The sequence below is a fragment of the Typopeltis vanoorti genome, chromosome 6 (assembly GCF_054136105.1).
Source record: "Typopeltis vanoorti isolate ZY-2024b chromosome 6, IOZ_Tvanoo_1.0, whole genome shotgun sequence".
Classification (NCBI taxonomy): Eukaryota; Metazoa; Arthropoda; class Arachnida; order Uropygi; family Thelyphonidae; genus Typopeltis; species Typopeltis vanoorti.
In genome coordinates this window covers 94,975,001-94,998,528 of record NC_143554.1, presented here as the reverse complement: position 1 = coordinate 94,998,528, position 23,528 = coordinate 94,975,001, and the positions used below count along the sequence as shown (strand labels likewise).

The window sequence follows — 23,528 nt, the reverse complement described above, 5'->3', positions numbered from 1 at the left end:
AAACTTTCTAAACTTGGAACCCTCCTTTTAAGTGTGTCGTAAAAAAAAATAAATAAATAAAATGAAAAAATAAAAATAAAATAAATCCCTCTCTTAAATATATTTTTCTCTCTCACCAACTGTCTTCAGTTTCTTTCCCAGTGATGCTTTGTACATTTTTGTAACTGTATCAATCCATTTCCATTTTTTTCATGTGTCCTTTCCTCCTTCTAAGCTGTATCCCACTAATCGAAGAATCCCACGATAATTACTCTGCCCACACTCATTGTGTGCATTGATAGTTTTCTTTATTGTTTTTTTTTTTTTTAATTTTGTCATAATTAGGAAACTCTTCCTAGAGACCAAACACGAGACTTTTTTTTTTTTTTTACCCATACTTGGTATCCTATAACCAGAGTGGTGTTCGCACATCTGGAACCTAAATGGTGTTTTCCTGAATTTACCACGTTGCTTGTGGTTTGTTTAAAATTGTATCTTAAGCAACTTAGGCCATGTGATAATTGTATGGCATAGTGCGCTTGCTCTTGCCTTTGTCATGGATAAATGATGTTGAAATAAAATTCATTTTCAAAATAGGAGTAATTGAATTTATAATATAACACAATAGGAGGGGGATTCACATTTTTTGTTATTATAATTTCCAATCCGAAACTTGTGCAGCGTAAAAATTTGAGTGATATTGTATTGCTTAACGGCGCGTAGATATGAATTCAGTTTTCTCGTGTTTCTAAATATGGCTGCAATAAACTCTTCTCCTGTACCGACGAAATGGAATTCTTGTTTGTTATGTGGTATTGTACTTCATGTAAGGGACCTTGATATTCATAAAAACGGGTGTTCCGGATATCCTTCTGGTATTAGGCCAACAAAGAACAAGCATGGATTTATTCTAAACGGAGTGTTGCATGCCGTCGTCAAAGGTAGTTTTATTTATCGCTTATGTGGAGTTATTATTATTATCTACGGAGTAGAGATATGATTACAAAATCTATACGTTTTTTGATGAGATTTTCAGGAAATAAGCTAAAGTCATCATCATAGTGCTGTGTAAATTTTCAAACAATTTAAATTATTGCTTTCGAACAACATAATTCTGTCACGTGCTAAAGCCCTTACCTGCATATGTTCGTGGTTCCAGACCAGCTTACTCCTTAAATATGTTGATCACGTTTTCAACCACTAATTGAGTTATTATTATTGTCAACGGGTATCTCCATGAAGTCGAAAGAATCATTGGCCCTAAAACTTCATAATATACCTCCTACAATGCAACCAAATTTTCACCATTTGAGTAAGAAACCGACCATTATTAATATAAGTGTTATAAAATAGAAATTGAGAAATTCTGTGAAACACTATTTCTTTCAAACGACAAAAAAAGATGCAGTTGGCATTTTACCAGTAAAAGCAGTCAGTATTGTAATTGTGTACTAGCTTAATAGTATAGCTGCTTAATGTTAATTCTAAATAATCCTATGCAGTAGGCAGAGGATGGGGAGATAATTTAATTTTTTTTTTTTTTTAAATGCGGTTCTTATCCACAAAAGGTTCTATACACAAATGTACTATAGGTTTAATAATTAACTATAAAACTATAACTATATTTTTAGTTGTAGGTGTCCTCCCGGGACTCCTTGGAGGTATCAGGAATAATAATAATAAAAAAAAAAATATATATATATATATATATATATATATATAAACTATACATGACTATATATATATATATATAGTACTATAGGTTTAATAATTAAACCTATAGTGCATTTGTGCTGTGGGTGTAATTTTTTTTTGTATTTTTTTATTTTTACACAGTTCCAAACCCTTGCTCTGAAGATCAAATATTGAACTTTTTTCAAGCTACTTCAGGCCTCCAATAAGTGGTCTCACACCCGGTGATGAAATTCATCTCTCATGTAAATCTTTTACAGATATTAAAGCCCAATATGGTAGTTTAATAATAAAAATAGGATAATTTTTACCTGTTTGCTCTCTCCTTGTATGCACTCACACTAATAGAAGTTGTGATTGAACCTCTGATGTCCCACCATCCTCAACTTGTTTGGCTGTTTGAGAACCTTTAATGAAGTACTCATTAGCAGTTTGGCAACTGATTCAATGAGTGAAGTTTGGTACTATACATTATTATTATTACATGACATGACACCTCCAGGGAGTCCAAAGACTCATCGAGGGAGGTCACCCACTCTACAACTCTGTCTACACCACTCAATTCACTAACTACAACGAACCGCAACTACAATCATCATTTACACCAATGCCATCTACTGCCACCACTATTATTTTCACAGACAATCGCAAACATCCATGCCCACAGTGGGATTCGAATCTGCAGCCTTTTGGCTGGAGAACGGATACGCTAATCATTCAGCCAACCATTCCAGCAATACATCTTTTCCACCAAAAGACATATACAAGTAGTAAAGACTGAACAACATTTATTTTTTATCTTTATATATGAAAAGTCTTAATTCGCTTGCTCCATCAATCATATTGACACAATTAAAGTGTTACATGACATTTACTAGAAATGCTATAATAATAATAAAATGGTTGTCGGCTATTTTCAGACAACAATCCACATCTGATTCATGTGGTACTACATGTGTTGTCTTGCTGTGTTCATGACATTTGTATGATATTTAACTGGTAAATAATAAGTAATATATTATACAACTAATATTTTCAACCCTTGAGACCTGCTTTTGAATACTGTCTAGGATGCAATATGTAGATAACATATATTTATTTATTTAATAAATACAAATAAAATAAAATCTGGATTGTTTGTTTCTAAGCATGACAACTCACTCACCACTTATACATACATATCTTGTCTCTGACAATACTGCCAACAGCTGTGGCTACATTCCATATACCTTGGAACAGTGCCTGCTGACAGATTCTAGAGCATGTATAAGATGGCAATGTCCAAAATTCTTATCTTGGAAGTTTTGTGATGAACATTTATTATTTCTGGTAAATTATATTTTCTTGAAATCATGACAAATAAAACTTAATTGCACTTGAGATATTAATGATATAGTTAATGATGTGTTGCCTGGGATATAAAATCAATATTGAGCTTGAAAAATGGCATGAGATACTCTGTGGCATAACTATTTTAGGATGCAGAAGCAGAATGCCCATTAAAAGTTTGATGCTACATGCCCCAAAATTTGTACTTAAGTCAATATTGAAATTTCATATATCACTTGAGTTGTATTCCATAATGTGTGAAGCAAATTACTCGTGCTTCACACATTTTTGCTTAAAGTCAGAAACAGGCTTCTAGGAATAATAATACCTTTTATTTGGTTACTATTAGCTGATGTTTCCTTGTTCAACAAACCTCTTCATAAGCAAAAGGATATGAGAAGGACATGTGCACATTAACACAACAGCCGAAAGTAAATGCATATGTGACCTAGTCATAATTGGTACTTTCTATGGGTGTGGTGGGATGATTAGAATTCTTCAGCTGATGGTCTCATTATGTTAGTCTCTCAGGTTTTTAGTAGTGTAAGAAAGCCACGAAGTTAGAAGAATGTTGTAGTGCTGTCACAGATTTCAAAAAATTGCCTCTCAAATTTATATTTACGGCTGTGTAGTAGAAACGTTTTCCCACCAAATCTATGATATTGGTATGCTTTGTAATTCTAGAGTGGCAGTAATGTAAATATTACTGCCACTCTAGAATTTAATTTATTGCCTTTTCTATGTTCATCTAGTTAAATAAAAGTGAACTGGTATGGAATCCGCTCCTATTTTCTTTTTTCATATTTTTCTGCTTGTGAAGATTCTATGGTGACCCAAGCAAATTATTGGCAAATGTCAATATTTTGGCTTGATTGCACAGTCTGTGAATTGCATCTTCTTGCTTTCATTTACATGTCGGTTAGCTGTTATCACTAGATGTTTGTTTCTGCTTTTAAACAAAAACATATCAGCATGTAAGATTAGGCATTTTCTGCTTCATTTCTTATTACATAAGAAAAATAACTGGTATAGTACATCGTTAATGGTCTGAAAAGAACTATTGACATTGAAATTTGAATCTGTGCTACTTTTCAGCAGTTGGTATTTACTAGCTGGTTTCATCTTGCCAAAGCAATTAGAAAATACCTATTATTATTGCTAGGGAAGATACCTGAGCAAAAAAATGACACGGGCACCCCATTCTCAGTTGGTGCTTATTGGGAAGTGAGTTATGAAATAGAAACATCTCATAATATATATATTTGCAGTCAAATATTATTATTATAACGGGCAATTCCAGGGAGTCCTTAGACTCATCGAGAGAGGCCCCAAATCATGTTCATAACAACTATTCAACATTCATACAGTATATATCATACCTCGCCTTAAACTTATTCACTGTCACAGCATCCACCACAGCATCCTGAAAATACTTTCAGGCGCAAACTTTGTTTGCTCACACTTGGATAAAGGATTAAGCTAAATTTATTATACTCTAACCAAGTGAAAAATAAACTTTCAACATCTTTCTCTGAATCCAGAGTAATTTATTAAAAATGGGTGGCACACCATTTGGCAACTCCTATAGGTAGAGATGACCTGCTAATGCTCCTGCCTGGTATCTCCACTTGGGCCTGGCTCCCACTGAAGAGACCTCAATAAAGGTCGAAACTAGTCTGGGTTGTGGCCCTTCCCTTAATGCATAACAGTAGACATATCCGCAAGGAGATGTGTTTTGCATTATGGGAGATACTGAGATAGGAGTGTCGGTAGCTTGCTCCACCTTTGCAAGGAGTGCCCTGGTGTTGTACCACCTTACCCCAGTCCTGAAGATACTTTCAGGCGCAAACTTTGTTTGCTCACACTTGGATAAAGGATTAAACTAAATTTATTATACATCCACCACAGACTCTGGCAGCCCATTCCACTCATTCACCACTCTAAAAGTAAAGAACCCAGCTCTAACACCCATTCTAACCACACTTTTGCCCACTTTCCATGGATGTCCCCTAGTCCTCCCACCACCATCCTATTCTCAAAAATATCTTCTGAATTAATTTTACTTTTTTTACTTCAGTAATTTGAATGTCTCAATCGTATCTCCCCTCCTCCTCCTATCAACCAATTTTTGCAACTCACAAATCCTCAACCTGTTCTCATAAGGTTCATTCCACAGACCTGCTATCATCTTGGTCACTCACCTCTGGATCCTCTCAACCTCCTATGGTGACTGACTGTCACCATGTTTGTCAGTGAATGGCAGATATATTCATTGATGAAGCACTTACAACACTTTGGCAACCCATTCTGCTCATTCACCACTCTCCATTCAAAAAACCTTCTCACTCCTTACCAACTTTTATGTCTCTATCATACCCCCCTCCCTTTTCTCTCCACTAGACTATAAATTGCATCCTCTCAACCTTTTTATCATGTTCATTATGCAAGAGACTAGGCACTGCCTCAATCGGTTGCCTCTGACTCTTTCTAAAATTTCTTCATCCTCATTGTTCTACTAACCAATGATGTTCTACTAACATCATTGGTTAGTAGAACAGTCACAAAAGTAAGAAGATCATGGTTCCATTATACAATGGAACCATAATCTTACCTCTACAAGTCACTGTCCTTTGCATCATTGCCAGAATTCATTTTGTTTTCTTCTAAATTTTAGAGCTCTGGCCACCCCAGGTCTCTTATTTCTTCCAATATATCTCCATCAAGTATATACAGTTACACCCTGAGTTACGTAAGTAATGCGTTCCATAAATTGATTGATTTTTAACTCGAATTTTATGTAAGTCAGACATAGCCTTCTCCTGCTTAATGGTATCCGATTCTATGTCAGATCATCGATCCAGTGAGACAACAATTTCTCCATCTCTGATATCGGGCCCAGCCTCTTCTTGGTAATAATTGTGCCCTTCAATGCTACCGCACCGTTCGTGCTTTCAACAGTGCGAACTTTATCCTTCACTTTTTTACCAGCACATTTGATTTTGCGTTTGCATTCCATTTTAAGGGTAAAAAAAACCAATGACGAAATTAGCAGTGATAACAAGTGACTGAGCCAACTGCGTGAGGCATCTACCACTGTACTGCAATAAGGCTGTCAAAGATGCACGTGTGCAAAGCTGCAAACGTGTTCACACTTGCTAGTAGATTTATTATTATCATCATCAAATTCCTGCCATGTACCCTCAAGGGGTGTACAGGATATGATAGTACTACATGAAAAAAATTACATCATTATTAATTTCCTATCTACAATTTTCCTCCAAATCAGTCTATTACTTATCAACACTCCAATATTATCAGATCTTATATTTCTATCGTCTAAAGCACTTTGTACCGTATCAATCCACCTATATCTTGGTCTTCCTCTGGGTCGTTTTCCTGCCAACCTGGCAGAGAACACTTGTTTTGCTAATCTTTCCTCACCCATTCTGTTTAAGTGACCATACCACCTGAAATTAGCTCTGCTAACGCATTCCTGGATGCTGACAATGTCAAGTTCTTTCCTAATATCCTCGTTTATAATATGATACTGCCATTGATGCCATCTATTCACGCCTCTAATCCTTCTCAGGACTCTCATCTCTGAAGTCTCTAGTCTTTGGTCAGGTGTTTTACTTCTGGCCCAGCTCTCAGATCCATAAGTTAAAACTGGTTTGAACACTGTCTTGTATACAGCTAATTTAGTGTTCCGACTAGTTTCTCTCTTATTCCATATGAATTTATTCAATTGACTTCCCACCATACCAGCTTTGCTGATTCTGTTGTCTATTTCTATATTTAATTTACCATCTTCTGTAAAAATCGTGCCTAAATAGCTGAAATGTTTTACTTGTTCCACAGGTTCTCCATTCACAACACAGTTGACATTTTCAATGATTCTGCCTATTTTCATTGTCTTTGTCTTTTTATTGCTGACCTTCATACCATATCTATTACAAGAGCTATTCAATTTAGTTAGAGAATCTTGCAGACTTGTAGCGGATTTATTTAGAAGTATAACATCATCCGCATAAAGCAAAGAGCTGACATTAACATCTCCAATTTTGATATCATGTTTAATACCACTTTCCTTCATAACGTGATCCATATAGATAATGAATAACAGAGGGGATAATGTACATCCTTGTCTCACACCAGATTTAACATTAAACCATCTTCCTGTACTTCCTTCAATTCTAACTGCTGACTTACAACTCAAATAAAGACTAAGTATTGCTTGATATAATGTCCCATTGACACCATATAACTGCAGCGTATTGAATAGCTTCTCTCTTGGCACCTTGTCATATGCCTTTTCCAGATCGACAAAACTTAAATACAGATCTTTGTTATATTCCCATGCTTTCTCGACTATTTGTCGTAAAGTGAAGATCTGATCCTGACAGCCTCTATTTGGCCTGAATCCAGCTTGTTCTTCACCAAGCTTTTCTTCCACAATTCTTCTCAACCGTTTCTCAAGTATACTTGCATAGATCTTGCCAGGAACACTCAGTAGGGAAATACCTCTGTAATTCTCACATGCAGTTTTATTTCCCTTTTTATATATGAGTACTATGAGAGCTCTACTCCAGTCATCGGGAATTCGTCCCTCTGTCCAGGCTTTCTGAACTATGCAGTGCAGCCACTGTAAGACACTTATACCACCATACTTCAGCATTTCTGGTCGAATATCATCTACTCCTGCTGCCTTTCCACATTTCAAGCCTCTGATGGCTTTTTCTACTTCAAGTATGGATATGTATTCCTGACTGCATGCCTGGTCAGTATTTTTTATCACTGTGCTGTCATCACTGCTTGTTTCATTTAGCAGTTTTTCAAAGTAATTACTCCATACTTCAAGGATATCTTTTTCTCCCGTTTTCATGTCACCTTTATCATCTCTAATTCCTTTTATAGCACTCTTTCCTACATTCTTAAGCTTCTTCAACAACCTCCAGAATATTTTGCCACCTTCTTGATATTTATTTTCTATATTCTTGCCAAAGTCCTCCCATGACTTTTGTTTAGCTAGTTTTACACAGTGTTTAGAATTCTTGCATTTGTCTCTATATTCTCTAAGAGCACAAGCTGACTTATTTGACAGGAACTTTTGGTATGCTTTCTTCTTTTCCTTCACTGGCTCTTTAACTTCCTGTGTCCACCAGGGATTTCTGATTTTTTTATCCTTACAAACAACCCCACCACATGCCTCTCTGTCAGAATCAATCAATGTTTTCTTCAGAGTTTGCCACTGAATCTCCAAGGTTTGATTCCTGTTCTCAAACTCTTTCATTTTTCCTTCAATAATCTTTGTGTATTTTAGTCTACAGTTCACATCTGAGAGCTGCTCAACTTTTATTCGCTTTAAAACTTTCTTACATGTTATTCTTTTCAATATGAAATTCAATTTTATCCTGCTCAAGACTAAATAGTGATCACTTCCAATTTCAAATCCTCTGTACACTCTGGTGTCCTGCACCAGGGAGAAAATATCACTATCAACAATAACATAGTCAATGAGACTTTTCTTATTCCTAGCCTCTTCTCTCCATGTGAATTTGTGCACATTTTTATGTTGGAACATGGTGTTAGTAATAACCAGTCCATGTCCTGAGCAGAAATCCAACAGATACTTGCCATTATTATTAGCTTTGCTCTTTTCTCCAAATTTTCCCAAAATATTTTTGTATGTCTCACAATCATTTCCTACTCTGCTATTTAGATCCCCAACAAGGACCAACTTTTCATTTTTCATTGTGTCAGTTGCTTTTTCTAAAGTCTCAAAAAATTCCTGCACTTCTACCTTAGTAGAACCTTCTGTGGGACCATAGGCACAAATAAGTCTCATTGTCCCGTTCCCCATTCTCATATTTGCCCACATTACTCTACTTGAGACCGACTGACATTCAAGAAGATTAGCCTCATATTTAGTGTTGAATACTATGGCTACTCCTTCTTTTCCTTGATTGTCATTGCCTGAATATAACATTTTGTATTTATTGCTCAGAAAGATCTCACCAGTTTTGGTCTTTTTTGTTTCAGTCACCCCTATTATGTCGATCTGGTACTTATCTAATTCCTCAGCTAGCTCCATTTCTTTGCCATTCAGGCTTCTTTCGTTGATAGTACCAATCTTTAACTCTGGTGATGTTGAGTTGGGGTTTATTTTCAGATTTGTTCCAGTAGCTGACTTTTCGCTGTTTGCCCTGGTTCCCTGGCGAAAACAACGGGGGCCTTGTTTAACCGGCGACGCCCCAGCCGGCATGAAATTTTGTCATGTTGTACCATCATTCTATATTTTGTAGATTTATTACATAACTGCAAATTCACATAAGTCGCATGTTACGTAACTCAGAGCATAACTGTGCTTTGCATGCCATCTTTGTTTTCAGAATATTAAAACCCTACACTTTGTAACATTGAACTGTTACCTTCACTCTTGTTTAAATTCACTCAATCTCTTCAAGTTTTCTTGTAAAGTCATATCTACCCTACTTCTCATTTTTCCCAACTTTTCATTGTCTGCAAGCAACTGAATATCCCATTCAAATTTTTCACAATATTTTTAACATACAGGTTAAACAGTAATGTCCCTAAAACAGATCCTTTAGGCACACCATTAGTAACTACTTGCTACCTATTGGATAGACAGTCTCCAATCCAGTGCACTAATATAATATCCAACTCCATCCATTCTAGTTTAACTATCAAAAGCCATTGCAAAATCTAAGTATACTACTTTGTATCCATTTCCCCTGTCCAATGCACCTGCCACCTTATTATTATTATCAAGAGGCTTCCATATAGTCAAGACTCATCTTGGGAGATGCTATTCTCACTTGCACAGCTCATTGCACCTCGATTTAAATGCATTCACTGTCCCTGCATTTGGCACACTCTCGGCAATGCATTCCATTCACCCACCACTCCATGCCAAAAATCAATTCCTCACTCCCTTGCTCACACTCATCTTATACAGCTTCCAGGATGCCCTCTTGTTCTTCCCCCCCCCCCCGGTCTCGAGATATTCTATGAAAAATCTCATCCACGTTAATCTCGTTATCACTCCTTACCAACTTATACTTCTTGGTCATGTCTCTCCTCTTCCTATTATCAAATAGGCTCTATAATTTGCATTCTCTCAGTCTATCCTCATGTTCCACATTCCAGAAACCAGAACTCAACTTAGTTAATTGTCTCTGGACCCTCTGCAACATCTCACCATCCTTTTGAAAACCTGGTGACCAAATCTGTAATCCATATATTAGCCTGATCAAAGTCCTGTATAGTGGAATCAAGGCATCGTTATTTCTACAAGTCAGTGTTCTCTACATCATTCACATAATCTGCTGTGTCTTCCTCACAATTTTAACAAAATATCCATGAAATTTCAGGTCTCTAGCCACCAGAACTCCCGAATCCTCTCCTCCAAAAAATCCTTACTAGTCATATGCTCGGCATCCCATCTTTACTTCCCAAATTTTAAAACCTCACACTTTGTAACATTGACATCACCACGCACTTGCCCATTCAGACTATTTAGGTCCTTTTGCAAAACTACAACATCTGCTCAACTTATCATAACTCTCCCCAACTTTGTATCATCTGCAAACAAATATATATCGCTATTTAAGCCTTTTTAATGTCATTTACATACAAATTAAACAACAGTGATAAAGGGAAAAAAACAGAATCGGGCAAGGCAATAAATAATGAAAATAAGGGGTGAGTGACATTGTTTGTAAAAAGAAGGATGTTATTTGGTATGGTGACTATCTTAAAACATGCTGTTGATGAACGGATTATGCTGTCCAGTTTTCCATGAGCAAAAATGAAAAATCTAATGCAAGCAATTCAAAAACAGAAAAGAAAGGTAATCGAGATTGTAATTGTATTGGCACTAATGACTTAACTAGTTGATAAGTTCAGTATGAGAGAGAACATGAAATGATTGCTGGAAGAGGCAAGAGTCAACAGTGATAAAGGGAAAGTAGTAAGTATATTACCTCGATATGATAAAAATGAATTAAGAAGGACTATGATGGCAAATAATTCAATGTAGGCTTTGTAGAAAGAATGAATGCAAGTTTTTGGATGTGTGGAGTGAGTTTGAGGGAAGGTTAGATTTGTATAAGAATGATGGCCTAAACCTGAATGCGTTTGGTATTAGGTGTCTTGAAAAACTAATTACTGGTATGAGACCTAACATAGAGAGTCAGGGGAAACTAATTATATCATGTTGGAGGCTTAATGGATTTTTTACAACACTCAGAAAGGATTAAAAACAGAATTTAATACTTATATTTCGTCTCAGTCACTGAGACATCTTCAGTGATTACAAAAGACTAATGTGACATAAACACAAATAACAAACAATACTAAGCCCAACCACTTGGGTGACACTAAAGTCCTAACTAGGTAGAGTGCTCTGTAAAGGCAGTTGTTGGTTGGCCTGGAATGTAAGGTGGGACCTCTGGTGATAAGTGTTTCCCAAATCTTAGGAAGCTTAATGCAACCATATTTATTAAGATTTGGTTGATTTTGGAGAGCTGCTGCTGATTCTAAGAATAGTCTCTTTTTTGAATTTGCTTTTTGGATCATGGTGGTTTTTTTCCATGAGATCCTATGGGTTGTATCCAAGACATGGTTAGCAAGACCTGACTGACCATAGTCATGGTTGTAGATGTATGACTTGTGTTCTTCCAGGCAGATGGTTGCTGATCTGCCTGTCTGTCCAAAGTATGCCAGCTTACAGGAACAGGGAACTTTATAAACTCCAGGCACTGAGAGAAGAGGGAACTGATCTTTTGTAGAACGGATAAGGGTAGCAAGTTTGCAGTGGGGCTTAAAAGCTGTGTGTAGGTTGTACTTGTTTAAAATCTTGGCTATTTTTTCAGATGTGCCATGGATGTAGGATATGGTGATGGCATTTCTAAACTTTTTCTGATGAGAAGACCAGAGATTCCCAGTCTTCTCATCAGAAAGAGTTTAGAAAGTTTAGAGTTCACTGCTACCTCTTCACTGAATAAAGAAACTCAGGTATATGAAGAGGATGTATTAGAGGTGTTGCACAAACTGAATAAGAATTCAGCAATACAGACTGATGGGATATCAGCATGGATGCTAAAAGGATGTTCAGCTGAACTGGCTATTCCTTTGACCAGGGTATATAATTTGAGTCTCAGAACAGGGAAGATTCTGCAGGAATGGAAAGAATGGGTAATCCCATTGCACAAGGATGGTGTAAAGACCGATGTATCCAAGATTTTGGAAAAATTGGTTAGGGCTCGCATTCAGAAATAGGTTAACAGTGAATCTCTATTTTGCAATGAACAGCATGTATTTACTAAGGGAAGGTCATGTTTTAGCAACTTGCTCACATTCTATAACAATGTTACCATTTAACTAGACAAGGGGAATGGATACACCATGATACTTTTGGATTTTGCTAAGGATTTTGACAGAATACAGCATGGTAGACTGTTGCATAAATTGGAGAATATGGGTTGAGAATATAAAATATTAGGGTGGATAAGAGGATGTCTGACTGACAGATATCAATAAGTGGTAGTATATGGGGGATGTGAGTCTGCAAGATTTAAGGTAACCAGTGGTGTACCGCAAGAATCAGTGCTTGGTCCACTGTTATTCAATCTATACATTAATAATATTCGGAAAGATTTTTGATAGGCAACATACAGCTATTTACTGATGATGCTACTAAGAAGGGAGTGAGGGCTAGATTTATCTCTCATAGGGTGGTATGTGATTGGAATGGATTGCTATTGGATGTTGTGTCTACAAGCAGTGTGAATGAATTCAAGAATAAGTATGATAGCTGGTGCTTGTAGTATGTGGCCTCCCTCAGTGAGTCCCTGACTTCCTAGATGATAATAATAATAATAAAAAATCTCTCATAATAATAATAAAAAAAAAAACATGTCTTGGGCACGTCACTAGTAATTTTCCTCTTCTGAGATATCACTCCTCCATAAACAATTTGTTGATGCCTCTCAGACAACTAATCTCCAATCCAGTGCACTAATCTACTATCCAATCCCATCCCATCAGTTCCAATTTAAATACTACTTTATCATGTGGTAATCTATTGAAAGCCTTTGCAAAATCTAAATATACTATTATATGTGCATCCCCCCCCTTTGTCCAGTGTGTTTTGTCACCTTGTTGTAATAAGTAAGCAGATTGCTAAAACACTATCTTTCTTTAGCAAACCCATGCTGTCCATTAAAGAGAATTCTTCTGCTGTCCACCCAGTTCTGAATTCTTGTCCTTACTAGCTTCTCCAACATCTTGACCACAACTCTAGACAAGCGGATTGGTCTGTAATTTGAAGTCTCCTTTGTGATGGAGAACAGTTTGCCATCTTTCCATTCCTTTAGAAGCTTTAGAACACACAAAAAAATTATAAAAATAAAAATAAAATTACATATATGGGACAGTGAAATAAAAAACAATAATTGAAAATAAAAAGCTGGCCTTTAAAAGATGGTTAAGTAGCAAAAACAAGATGAAATTGAATATAAGCAAAAGAAGAGCAATAGCTAAAAGAGACAAAGAGAAAGACCACAACTCTAGACAAGCGGATTGGTCTGTAATTTGAAGTCTCCTTTGTGATGGAGAACAGTTTGCCATCTTTCCATTCCTTTAGAAGCTTTAGAACACACAAAAAAATTATAAAAATAAAAATAAAATTACATATATGGGACAGTGAAATAAAAAACAATAATTGAAAATAAAAAGCTGGCCTTTAAAAGATGGTTAAGTAGCAAAAACAAGATGAAATTGAATATAAGCAAAAGAAGAGCAATAGCTAAAAGAGACAAAGAGAAAGCTGGGAAAAATTTGTATCATATCTAGAAAATGACATATACAAAATAGGATCCAATGTGTAATAAAATGCTAAAATACATGAATTCAGATATAAAAGAAACTGCAAATATGAATTGCAAAATAGATATAAAAGAATTCTTGGATTACTTCACAGATCTTTAGACAGATAATACTGACATAAAAAAAAATTACACTAACAACTTACCAAATGCTTTAAATGATATAATAACAATGAAAGAATTAAAGGGCAGCCCAAGTAAGATAAAAAATGGCAAATCAGCAGGAGAAAATGGGATAAACTCCAAATTTTCAATTTACTGGAAAAAAATTTCTTCAGAGATTATTCAAATTTTTAAATAAAATATATACAAATGGACAAATACCAATAGAATACAAGTATAGTAATACCTATATTTAAAAAGGGGATAAAACAAAACCTGCTAATTACAGAGGTGTTAATTTATTAAATACATGCTACAAAATGTATAGTAGAATACTTAATGAAAAATTGAAAATATACAGTAAAAAAATATTATTAGAATGTCAAAATCGATTTAGAAAAAGATGCTCAACAATGGATGCAGTTATTTGTTTATAACTACTTATAGAGAAAAGAAGAGAATTTAATTTAGAAACTCATCTTTTGTTTATAGATTACGAAAAAAGCATTTGACAAAGTGAAAAGATATATACTGTGTGATACATTACAAAGAATAAATATACCTAATATTTTACTACATGAAATATTGAATATATGCAAAGATAATAAAATAAAAATAAATAAAAAAATGTCTGAAAAACAATCTATAAACTAAGGAGTAAGACAGGGATGCCCTCTGTCTCCAACACTTTTCATTTTTATATTAATAAAATATTAATACAGTGGAACACTTTAAACAATCCACTATAAAAATTTCCCAGAATAAGAAAATAAATACGGTATTATTTGCAGATGATCAGGTAATAATATCAGATAAGGAAGAGAATTTACGAAGAGCAATATATAATTTAAACTTTATAGTAAACAATTTGGAATGAAAATTTTCATAGATAAAACTAAAACAATGGCATTTTGTGGACAAACTCCAGTTAGAAGTAAAATAGTTATTAATAATAAAATAATAGAACAGATAAATACTTTGAGTTAACTTGGATATGAAATGTCATATGAAGGAGAAAAGGACATAAAATTAAAATCTTCAAAATTTTTACAGATTATAGGCCTGGAACACTCAATCCAAATATAGTACAAAAAAAGAAACACTCTTGGAAATTTACAATACTTTAGCAGTGCCCACATTATTATATGGCAGTGAAATTTGTGCAGTAAACAAACAAGATAAACAAAGAATAAAAACAAGTGAAATGGGATTTATGAGAAGAGCTGCAAAATAAACATTATTAGACCAAAAAATGAACTAAGATATTTTAAAAGAACTAAAAACAAAATCAATAGAAAAAAACTAAACAATTATAAAAAAAAAATGGATAGAATGTGTAAACCGACTGGCCAACACCTGATATAAAGGGATAATAAAATATAAACCATTTGGAAAGAGAAGACCAAGTATACCTCAAAAAAGGAGATTAGATGGATAGTGAGACTGAACAGACCAATGTGGTCTATATATCCGTAATTAGCGTTATGATGATGATGATAGAATTTGTACTTATCTAAGAATCATGTTGAAAATGTACATTATAGTTGTTAACTCTCTGGAACATTCCCTCAAGACGTGGTGATATCATCATGTCCCATGTCCTTGTTGACACCAAATTTACTAAATTCCTCATATACCTTCTGTTCATAACTATCACTACCCCCCCTTCCATTCCCATTGCTCTGAAGTTCTGCATTATGTTACATTCACAAGGATGGACTATATCCTCCTCAGTGTTTATCATTTTCCCATTATCACTTAACAAAATCATTTAATGTCATTTTCTAACTGCTGCTCATTCCACACTTTTGCTGTCCTTACTAAGTTACCTTCCTTGCACTTTGTATTCCTCATGTAACTGATCATCTCCATTCATCTTTTGCCACTTCCACAATGCCTGTTTCTTCCAGATTGCATGCTTCAGCTCTTCAGCCATCCATTTTTCACCTACCTTATTTAATTTCTTGAGCTTTGGAATATACTCACTCATTGCCTCTTCCAGATAATTCCAGAATAGTGACTAAGTTCATTGAATTTCTTCCCATACAGTTCTTCATTCCCTGATATCGCTGCAAGCTGCCTCCTGAGTTTGCCATAATCATTATTATTATTGCTACGTGACACCTCCAGGGAGCCCAAGGACTCATCGTGGGAGGGCACACTACTCTACTTCACTAGATACATCTCATCCTCTCCACTACTACTTAATTCTCCAACTATGACACTACTGCCATCAATGCCATCTATCACCCATCATCACCACCAACAATAGTATTTTTTGTCTGTAAATTGTGTGTGTTCTGAAGGCCGATTTATCTGTACGCAGAATGAAAAATCCAAGTTTTTGGGAGAAAAAACCCTGCTACCACTGTATGAGATCGGCTAACTCACCTTGAACTGAAAAAGCCCATATAAGGATTTCCCTCGTCACGACGAGAATTGAACCCAGGTCTTTTCCAATCAAAGGCGCAATGTTCCGTTGTTTTTCCAGTTGCACTACGGTGGCTTGCAAAAATGTGGAATGCTTCATGATCTTGCATGTCATCCTTGCGCAGGGTCCATGCTAATCTTCTCTGTATCGTTCCAATTTTAGTATATGAACTGCCGAAGCAAGTACATAATCATCTGCCTTATAGTTCCACATGTAACTCTCACAAAAGTCCTGATATGGCTGACCACCACCATCACACAAGCGATCGCTTCATAATCACTTTCATCAACTGGAAGATGTGATGTTTCAATTACAACAATATCTTCTGATGAGATAATCAAATCCAAGGCCCTTGATCCACATGTGGCCTCTGTTATGTACTCCTTATGGTAGTTATCTGTTAAAAACTCAAGAAATTCATTCTCATTGGTTCCTGATACTGTCTCTTCATTCTAATTTATATTACCATAATTGAAATTTCCTGTAATGATCATCCTTTTCTTATTAGGCAGACCAATTTGTATAAACATTTCCTTTTTACTGCACATTTTATCCTGTCCACTTCACACCATACTACTTCAAAACTGCTGGCATCTCCACCTTAGATGGGCACAACTCCTCTGCCATCATCAGTAACACTCCTCCTCCTCCTCCCTTTGTACTTTGTCTATCTTCATGAAAAACTACATCTCTCCATCTCTGTTCCTGTCAGAATGTCATCCTCGTTCAACAATGTCTCATTTATACCAACAATTTTTGAGCAAATGAACTCTATTAATGTTACAATTTCATTTCATATTATTGTAATGTGCATGCAGATTATAAAACATGGCCTTCCTTTAGCAAATCCATGCTATCTGTCAAAGAGAATATTATTATTATTATTATTATTATTATTATTCCTGATACCTCCAAGGAGTCCGAAGACTCATCGTGGGAGGACATCTACAATTCTCTCTACACCTAACCTCTACTACGAATCATCTCCATCAACGCCATCTACCGCCCACTTCCAACACCACCACAACTAGTAATTTTTGTCTGTAAATTGCGTGTGTTCTGATGGGCCGATTTGTATGTATGCGGGATGAAAAACCCGAGTTTCCGGGAGAAAAAACCCTGCTACCTCCATATGAGATCGGCTAACTCACCTTCGATTGAAATCGACCAGATAAAGATTCCTCCCGTCGCGACGAGAATCGAACCTAGGCCTATTCCAATCGAAGGGCGCAATGTACCGTCGTTCTTCCAATTGCGCTACGGAGGCGCTATTGTTAACCCATTTCTGGATTCTAACCTTTCCAACATGTTAACCACAATACCTAACGCACAGACTGACCTATAACTTGAAGTTTAGTTCTGTTATCTCTCCCTCTTTCTCTTATGAAGCAGTATAATCTTCCCTTCCTTCTCCTTTGGAACATGATCCAGTGTAAGATTCATTGAACAAATATGCCAAGGCAGATGTCAACTCGCTGGCACATTCCTTCAAAATAATGTAGTGATATATTATCATGTCCAACAACCTTATTAACATCAAGTTTACTCAATTTCCCATATATCTCTTGTTCACTCAGTCATTTCTCCTCCTTCCTTTTTACTGCTCTCACTCTCCACACGACATCGCATTCACAAGGATGAAATACCATTGTGAACTGCTCATTTAATATCCCATCTATATCCTCTATGGCAGTTACTTGTTTTACCATTTTCTGCAGTCAATATAATCTTCCATGATCATTCTTTATTCTGTTGGCTACATGTTGAAAGAATTCGATTATTTATTTATTTATTTAGCTAACTGCTGTTTATACTGCTCTTTTGTTACCCTTACCAACCGAGTCTCTTTCCTGACGAGGTGAATGATATTATTTCCATTCCTCTTATGCTCTCTCTGTAATGATTTCTTCCTCTGTATCATGTTTAATCTCATCATTCTTCCATTTCACATCTACCTTATTAACATTCTCCCTTTTGAAATAGACATTGCTTCTGCTAGATAGGTCTTAAATAACACCCAATCAGCATTGCACTTTTTTCCACCAACTCCTTATTCCATGCTATAGCTGCAAACTTGTTTCTTGAGTTTTTTTATAATTACTAGCTTCATAGTTCCACATATATCCTTTCATCACAGAAGCCCTCATATGGCAGTCAACCACCCATATAATCACTTCATGGTCATCCTTACCAACTGGAGAAAGATTTGACACCTCATTTATAATGACATCCTCTGCTTAGCTGATCAAAACCACGACTTTCGATTCTTACGTCTTCTGTTACATACTGTCTGAGAGTGTTGTCCCTCATAAACTCAAGAAATACATTTGCTTTAATCTGGATATTATCTTGTTATCCCAATGTATATTACCATAATTAAAATCAGCCATAATTATTATTCTTTTCCTATTTGCTGGGCTAATTTGGATATACACTTCATAGTCACTACCCTCCATATTACCAGGTCTATAGCAACATCTAAGTATTTCAACCTATTTCACCTCTATCTCACACCATGCTGCCTCAAAACCACTGTCACACTATTTCTCCCTTGAATCTGTACTTTGCATGGGCACAACTCCTTTTCTATCATCAACAGCACTCCACTTTCCTTTTTGCCTTTTCCGTCCTCATGGAAAAATATCATATCCTTCCATCTCTATCCCTGTCAGGACGCTGTCCTTATCCAACCATGTCTCACTCATTCCAACAATTTTTGATGAACAAACTCGACCAGTTCAACAAAATTTCGTTCCTCTTATTTCTGATACTTAGCTTTTGTGCACAAACATAATAGTTAATTTTTGGATCTATAACAAGCATTACTGATGCCGCTCATTAGAAGTGACTTCTCCATAACTTTCTCAAGCTATTTGTTTCTCTCATTATTGGTTCATCTGAGGTTGAAATGGGGGTTCCCAGAACCCCCATTTCAACCTCAGCTCTCACCCCCCCTCCTCCCCACATCCCTTGCCTTTTTATCCAATCTCATTCCTTTCTTGTCTATTCATCATACATTCACTTTCTTTCTCTTTGAGCATTGATCTTTCTCATGTTATCCCTATCCATCTGGATTCATGTTTTCCTGTCTGTCATGCACACTTGTTCTTTCATTCTCTACACTCATGCTACCCACTTTTCCATCCATAAGTACTCCTTCTTTTTCTGCTTTTCTTTGCTCAGATCCATTCTCTTCAGTCATTCTCTCCAGATGACTCGCACCAAATTATCAATGATAGTCATCAATCCTATAAAACCCATTTAGATGTTGAAAGTTTTTCCACTTGGTTATATTATAAATTAAAGATGCCAAGAAATTATATTCTTGGTTTAATCCTTTATTCAAGTGTAAGCAAACAAAGTTTGTGCATGCAGTAACTTTATGACTGGGCAACTCATATTTAGAGGCCAATAACTTCATATCACTTGTCTTGGTATTACATAATGTAAAGCACATATCCTTACGGACATGTATAATGCTAAGCATTATGGGAAAGGTAAGACCTCAAACCCCACTGAGACCTCAAAGGTTGAAACTTATCTGGGTAGTGACCCCTTCCCATAATGCTTAGCATTATACATGTCTAAGAGTGTGCTTTGCATTATGGGATACTAAGGCAAGTGATGTGAAGTCATTATCCTCCATATACAAGTTTCCCAGTTGTAAAGTTACTTCACATGCAAACTTTTGTTTGCTTACACTTAGATAAAGGATTAAACCAAGAATATAATTTCTTGGCATCTTTAATTTATAGTATAACCAAGTGGAATAATTTTCAACATCTATCTCTAATCCAGAGTATTTTTTAGTAATAAAGTGACACATTTTGGTTACTTGTATATGAAAATATGACTTATGCATTACTTCAACCTTGATAATATCACTTCTGGGTTTGCCTCCCACTGATGAGACCTCTATAAAGGTCGAAACCAGTCTGAGTAGTGACCCCATAATGCTTAACATGTCCATAAGGATGTGCTTTGCATTATGGAACACTGAGACAAGTGATGGAAAGTTATTAACCTCCATATATGAGTTGCCCAGTCGTGAAGTTACTTCACACAAACTTTGTTTACACTTGGATAAAGGATTAAACCAAGAATATAATTTCTTGGCATCTTTAATTTATAAAACCCATTTAGTAAATCAAATGTTTGTCATATCTCTTCTCCACCTCTCTATCAACTTCTACAACCAACATATGCTTAGTCTGTTGTTATAGAGAGCATTCCATAGTTCTCTACCATCTTGGCCACTCACCTCTGGAGATCCTCTCCACCATATCCTTATTCCCAAGAAATCGGGGTGACCAGACTTGCACACAGTAATCTAGATGTGACCGTATGAAAGCCTTATAGAGAGGGATAGTAACTTCCTTATTTCTACTGGTTGATGTGTTCAATACTAATCTGATGAATTAACTAATTTGACAATTTTCATCACATGTCATCTGACCTTCAACGCTAACTACTAATATCCCCAAATCCTTGGCTTTGTCAATTCCTGGAGTACAGTTCTATCAGTGTAGTGCACAATTAGTGTAATGTTTTCTATTCATTCCAGAATGCATGACATTATACTTTTCCACATTAAACTAGAATTCATTATCTTTACAGTACTGTCAGCTTATTGAAACCATTCTGTAAATTTTCTTCATACCCATGTTTGACTTTTACACTTCTTTTTGCATCATTAGAAAACAGCTGAGTCTTTCTTTTCAGACCATTTCCTATATTTATGTACAAATTAAACAGCAGTGGTCCAAATACAGAGCCCTGTGGCACACCGCTAGTCACCTGCCTTCTCCTGGATTCTGCTCCTCAATACATGTATGACGAAAAGTGATATAAAAAATAAATTACTAAGGCACCTTTCACAAAGCCATACTGCCCATTATTATCATCATCACATCTACGTGGAGTCAAGACTTATTGCAGGAGGTCCTGCTGTCACATACTTAGCTTATCATATCATGCCATGTCTCAAGTGCATTCACCTTCTCTGTGGTCACCCCCATTCTCAGGCAATGCATTCGTCATCCACCACTCCATGCAGAAAACCTCCTTTCCCATTCTGCTTATACGAGGGGGGTCTGAAAAGTTCTCGGCCTAACAATGAAAAAAAAAAACGAATTTATAATTTCAAAATTATTTTTATTTTTCAACATAATCTCCCTTAAGACTAATACATTTATTCCAGCGATGCTCCAGTGCCATTATCCCGTCCCTGTAGTGGTTCTCAGTAAGATCTGCAAAATACCCCTCTACAGCTGCAATCACCTCTTGATTCGAAGAAAAACACTGACCAGTGAGGAGAGTTTTAGTTTTGGGAAGAGATAGAAGTCAGAGTGAGCCAAATCTGGAGAATAGGATGGATATTGCAACAATTCTTAGTGCAGATCCCTTAATTTTCCCATTGCCAAAACACCTTTGTGGGCAGGTGCATTGTCCTGACGAAAGAGGGTTTTTTCTTCTGTAAACCTGGTCTTTTCTCATGAATTTTTTTGTCTAGTCTGGTTAAAAGATCAGAATAATATTCCTCGGTTATTGTTTTACCCTTTTCAAGATAATTAATAAACAAAATGCACGATACTCAATTTTATCCGTTTCAAGGGATACAGACAAAACTTTTGCTTCAGACAGCTGTATAAAACAAACTACTTGATAGAATGACTTGCAATTTCACATGGATGCTTATGACAGATGTACAAACTTGGAAAAAAATATCTTGCCAATAGTGTTGCTATCTATTGTCGAGGCCGAGATCTTTTTGGACCACCCTTGTACAGTTTCTGGGGTGGCCTCTTGTTCCTACTCTCTCCATATTCTATGAGAAATCTCATCGACAGTAATCTGGTACTAACCCATTACCAAGTTGTATGTCTCAGTCATCCCCCCCATCCCTCTCTTCCTATTCATTAGACTGCAAATTGTGTTTCCTCAGTCTTTCTTCATAGTCAACAGAGAAAAATAACATCAATGGATTGTTTCAGGACTATTTTCGATATCTCCTTTTGTAAACTGTGTTACCAAATCTATGCATATTAATCCCCGTGCCACCTGATCAAAGCCTCATTATGGTGGAACTTCAACATCCTTACTTTTGCACATCAGTGTCCTTTTCATTATTGCCATGTTCCATTGTGCTTTCCTTATAATTTTAGCAATGTATCCCCAAAATTTTTGATCCTTATCCATCATCACTTCAAGATGCCAGTCACCTCTTTTAAGATATTCTCACTACCTACCATCCGGTGTTACAGCCCGTTGTGAGCCTTAGCCTCCACAATCTTCTATCCTTGACTGGTCTTTCCCAGCTTTTCACTTTCACAGTTGTCAAGTCTTGGATTACGTTATCAATCCATCTTAATCTTGGTCTTCCTTTTTTCCTTGTTGCATATATCTTTTCTCTCTCTCAATATTCTTGGCATACGGAAGTCTTCCATTCTCTCTCTCTCTCTCTCTCTCTCTCTCTACATGACCTAACCAAGATATTCTCACTAATTGTGAGAATATCTTGGAAGAAGTAACTGGCACCTGTGTTCCATCTTTGCTTCCCAAATTTTAAAACCTTACACTTTCCAACATTAAACTGGTAATTTCACTCACTTACTCATTCACCAATCTGTTCAAGTCCTCTTGCAAAACCACAACATTTGCTGTATTCCTCATAGTTCTTCCCAACTTTATATCAATTCAAAACAACTTCATATCACCATTTTAAGTTTTCATATATCATTAATTTACAAGTGAGTTAGCAATGTCTCCTAAACAAACCCCAAGGGTTTGTTTAGGAGACATTGCTAACTCACGTGTTGTGCCCCAAGGGTCTGTTTGAGTATCGTATTTCTGTCCACCCATTCCTGAACTGTATTTTTAACCAACTTTTTCATTATCTTTACCATCAATCACCGACTGGTTAGTCTGTGATTTGCTTCATTCGTCTTGAAGCTTTTTTTTATGCAACAGAACTATTTTTGCCTCTTTCCACCTTGGACTTCACTAGTGATGATAACTAGATTAAACATCACAGTCAGAGATAATGCCAATTCCTTTGTGCATTCTCATAATACATATGCTGATATCCC

The 23,528-nt window shown here is 36.1% G+C and overlaps 1 protein-coding gene and 1 non-coding gene across 5 annotated transcripts in view; one reads left to right on the top strand and one right to left on the bottom strand.

Moving 5' to 3' along the window:
* The first annotated feature begins 441 nt into the window (after nt 1-441).
* LOC150105719 (ATPase family gene 2 protein homolog A-like) overlaps nt 442-23,528 on the top strand; it is a 311,383-nt gene continuing 288,296 nt past the window's right edge. For 3 of the 4 annotated variants that reach the window (XR_016548496.1, XM_090395038.1, XM_090395036.1), the window contains exon 1: nt 442-920. Coding sequence is in view for 3 of the 4 variants with exons in the window: in XM_090395038.1 (XP_090251164.1) it covers nt 734-920 (187 nt within the window). In the remaining variant the exon portion in view is untranslated. Of the gene's footprint in view, nt 921-1,138; nt 1,292-23,528 lie in introns of those variants that run through there. The other variant, XM_090395039.1, reaches the window with a different exon arrangement.
* On the bottom strand, nt 16,520-16,626 carry LOC150105720 (U6 spliceosomal RNA). Its single transcript, XR_016548515.1, has one exon. It is a non-coding gene; the product is annotated as a U6 spliceosomal RNA (small nuclear RNA).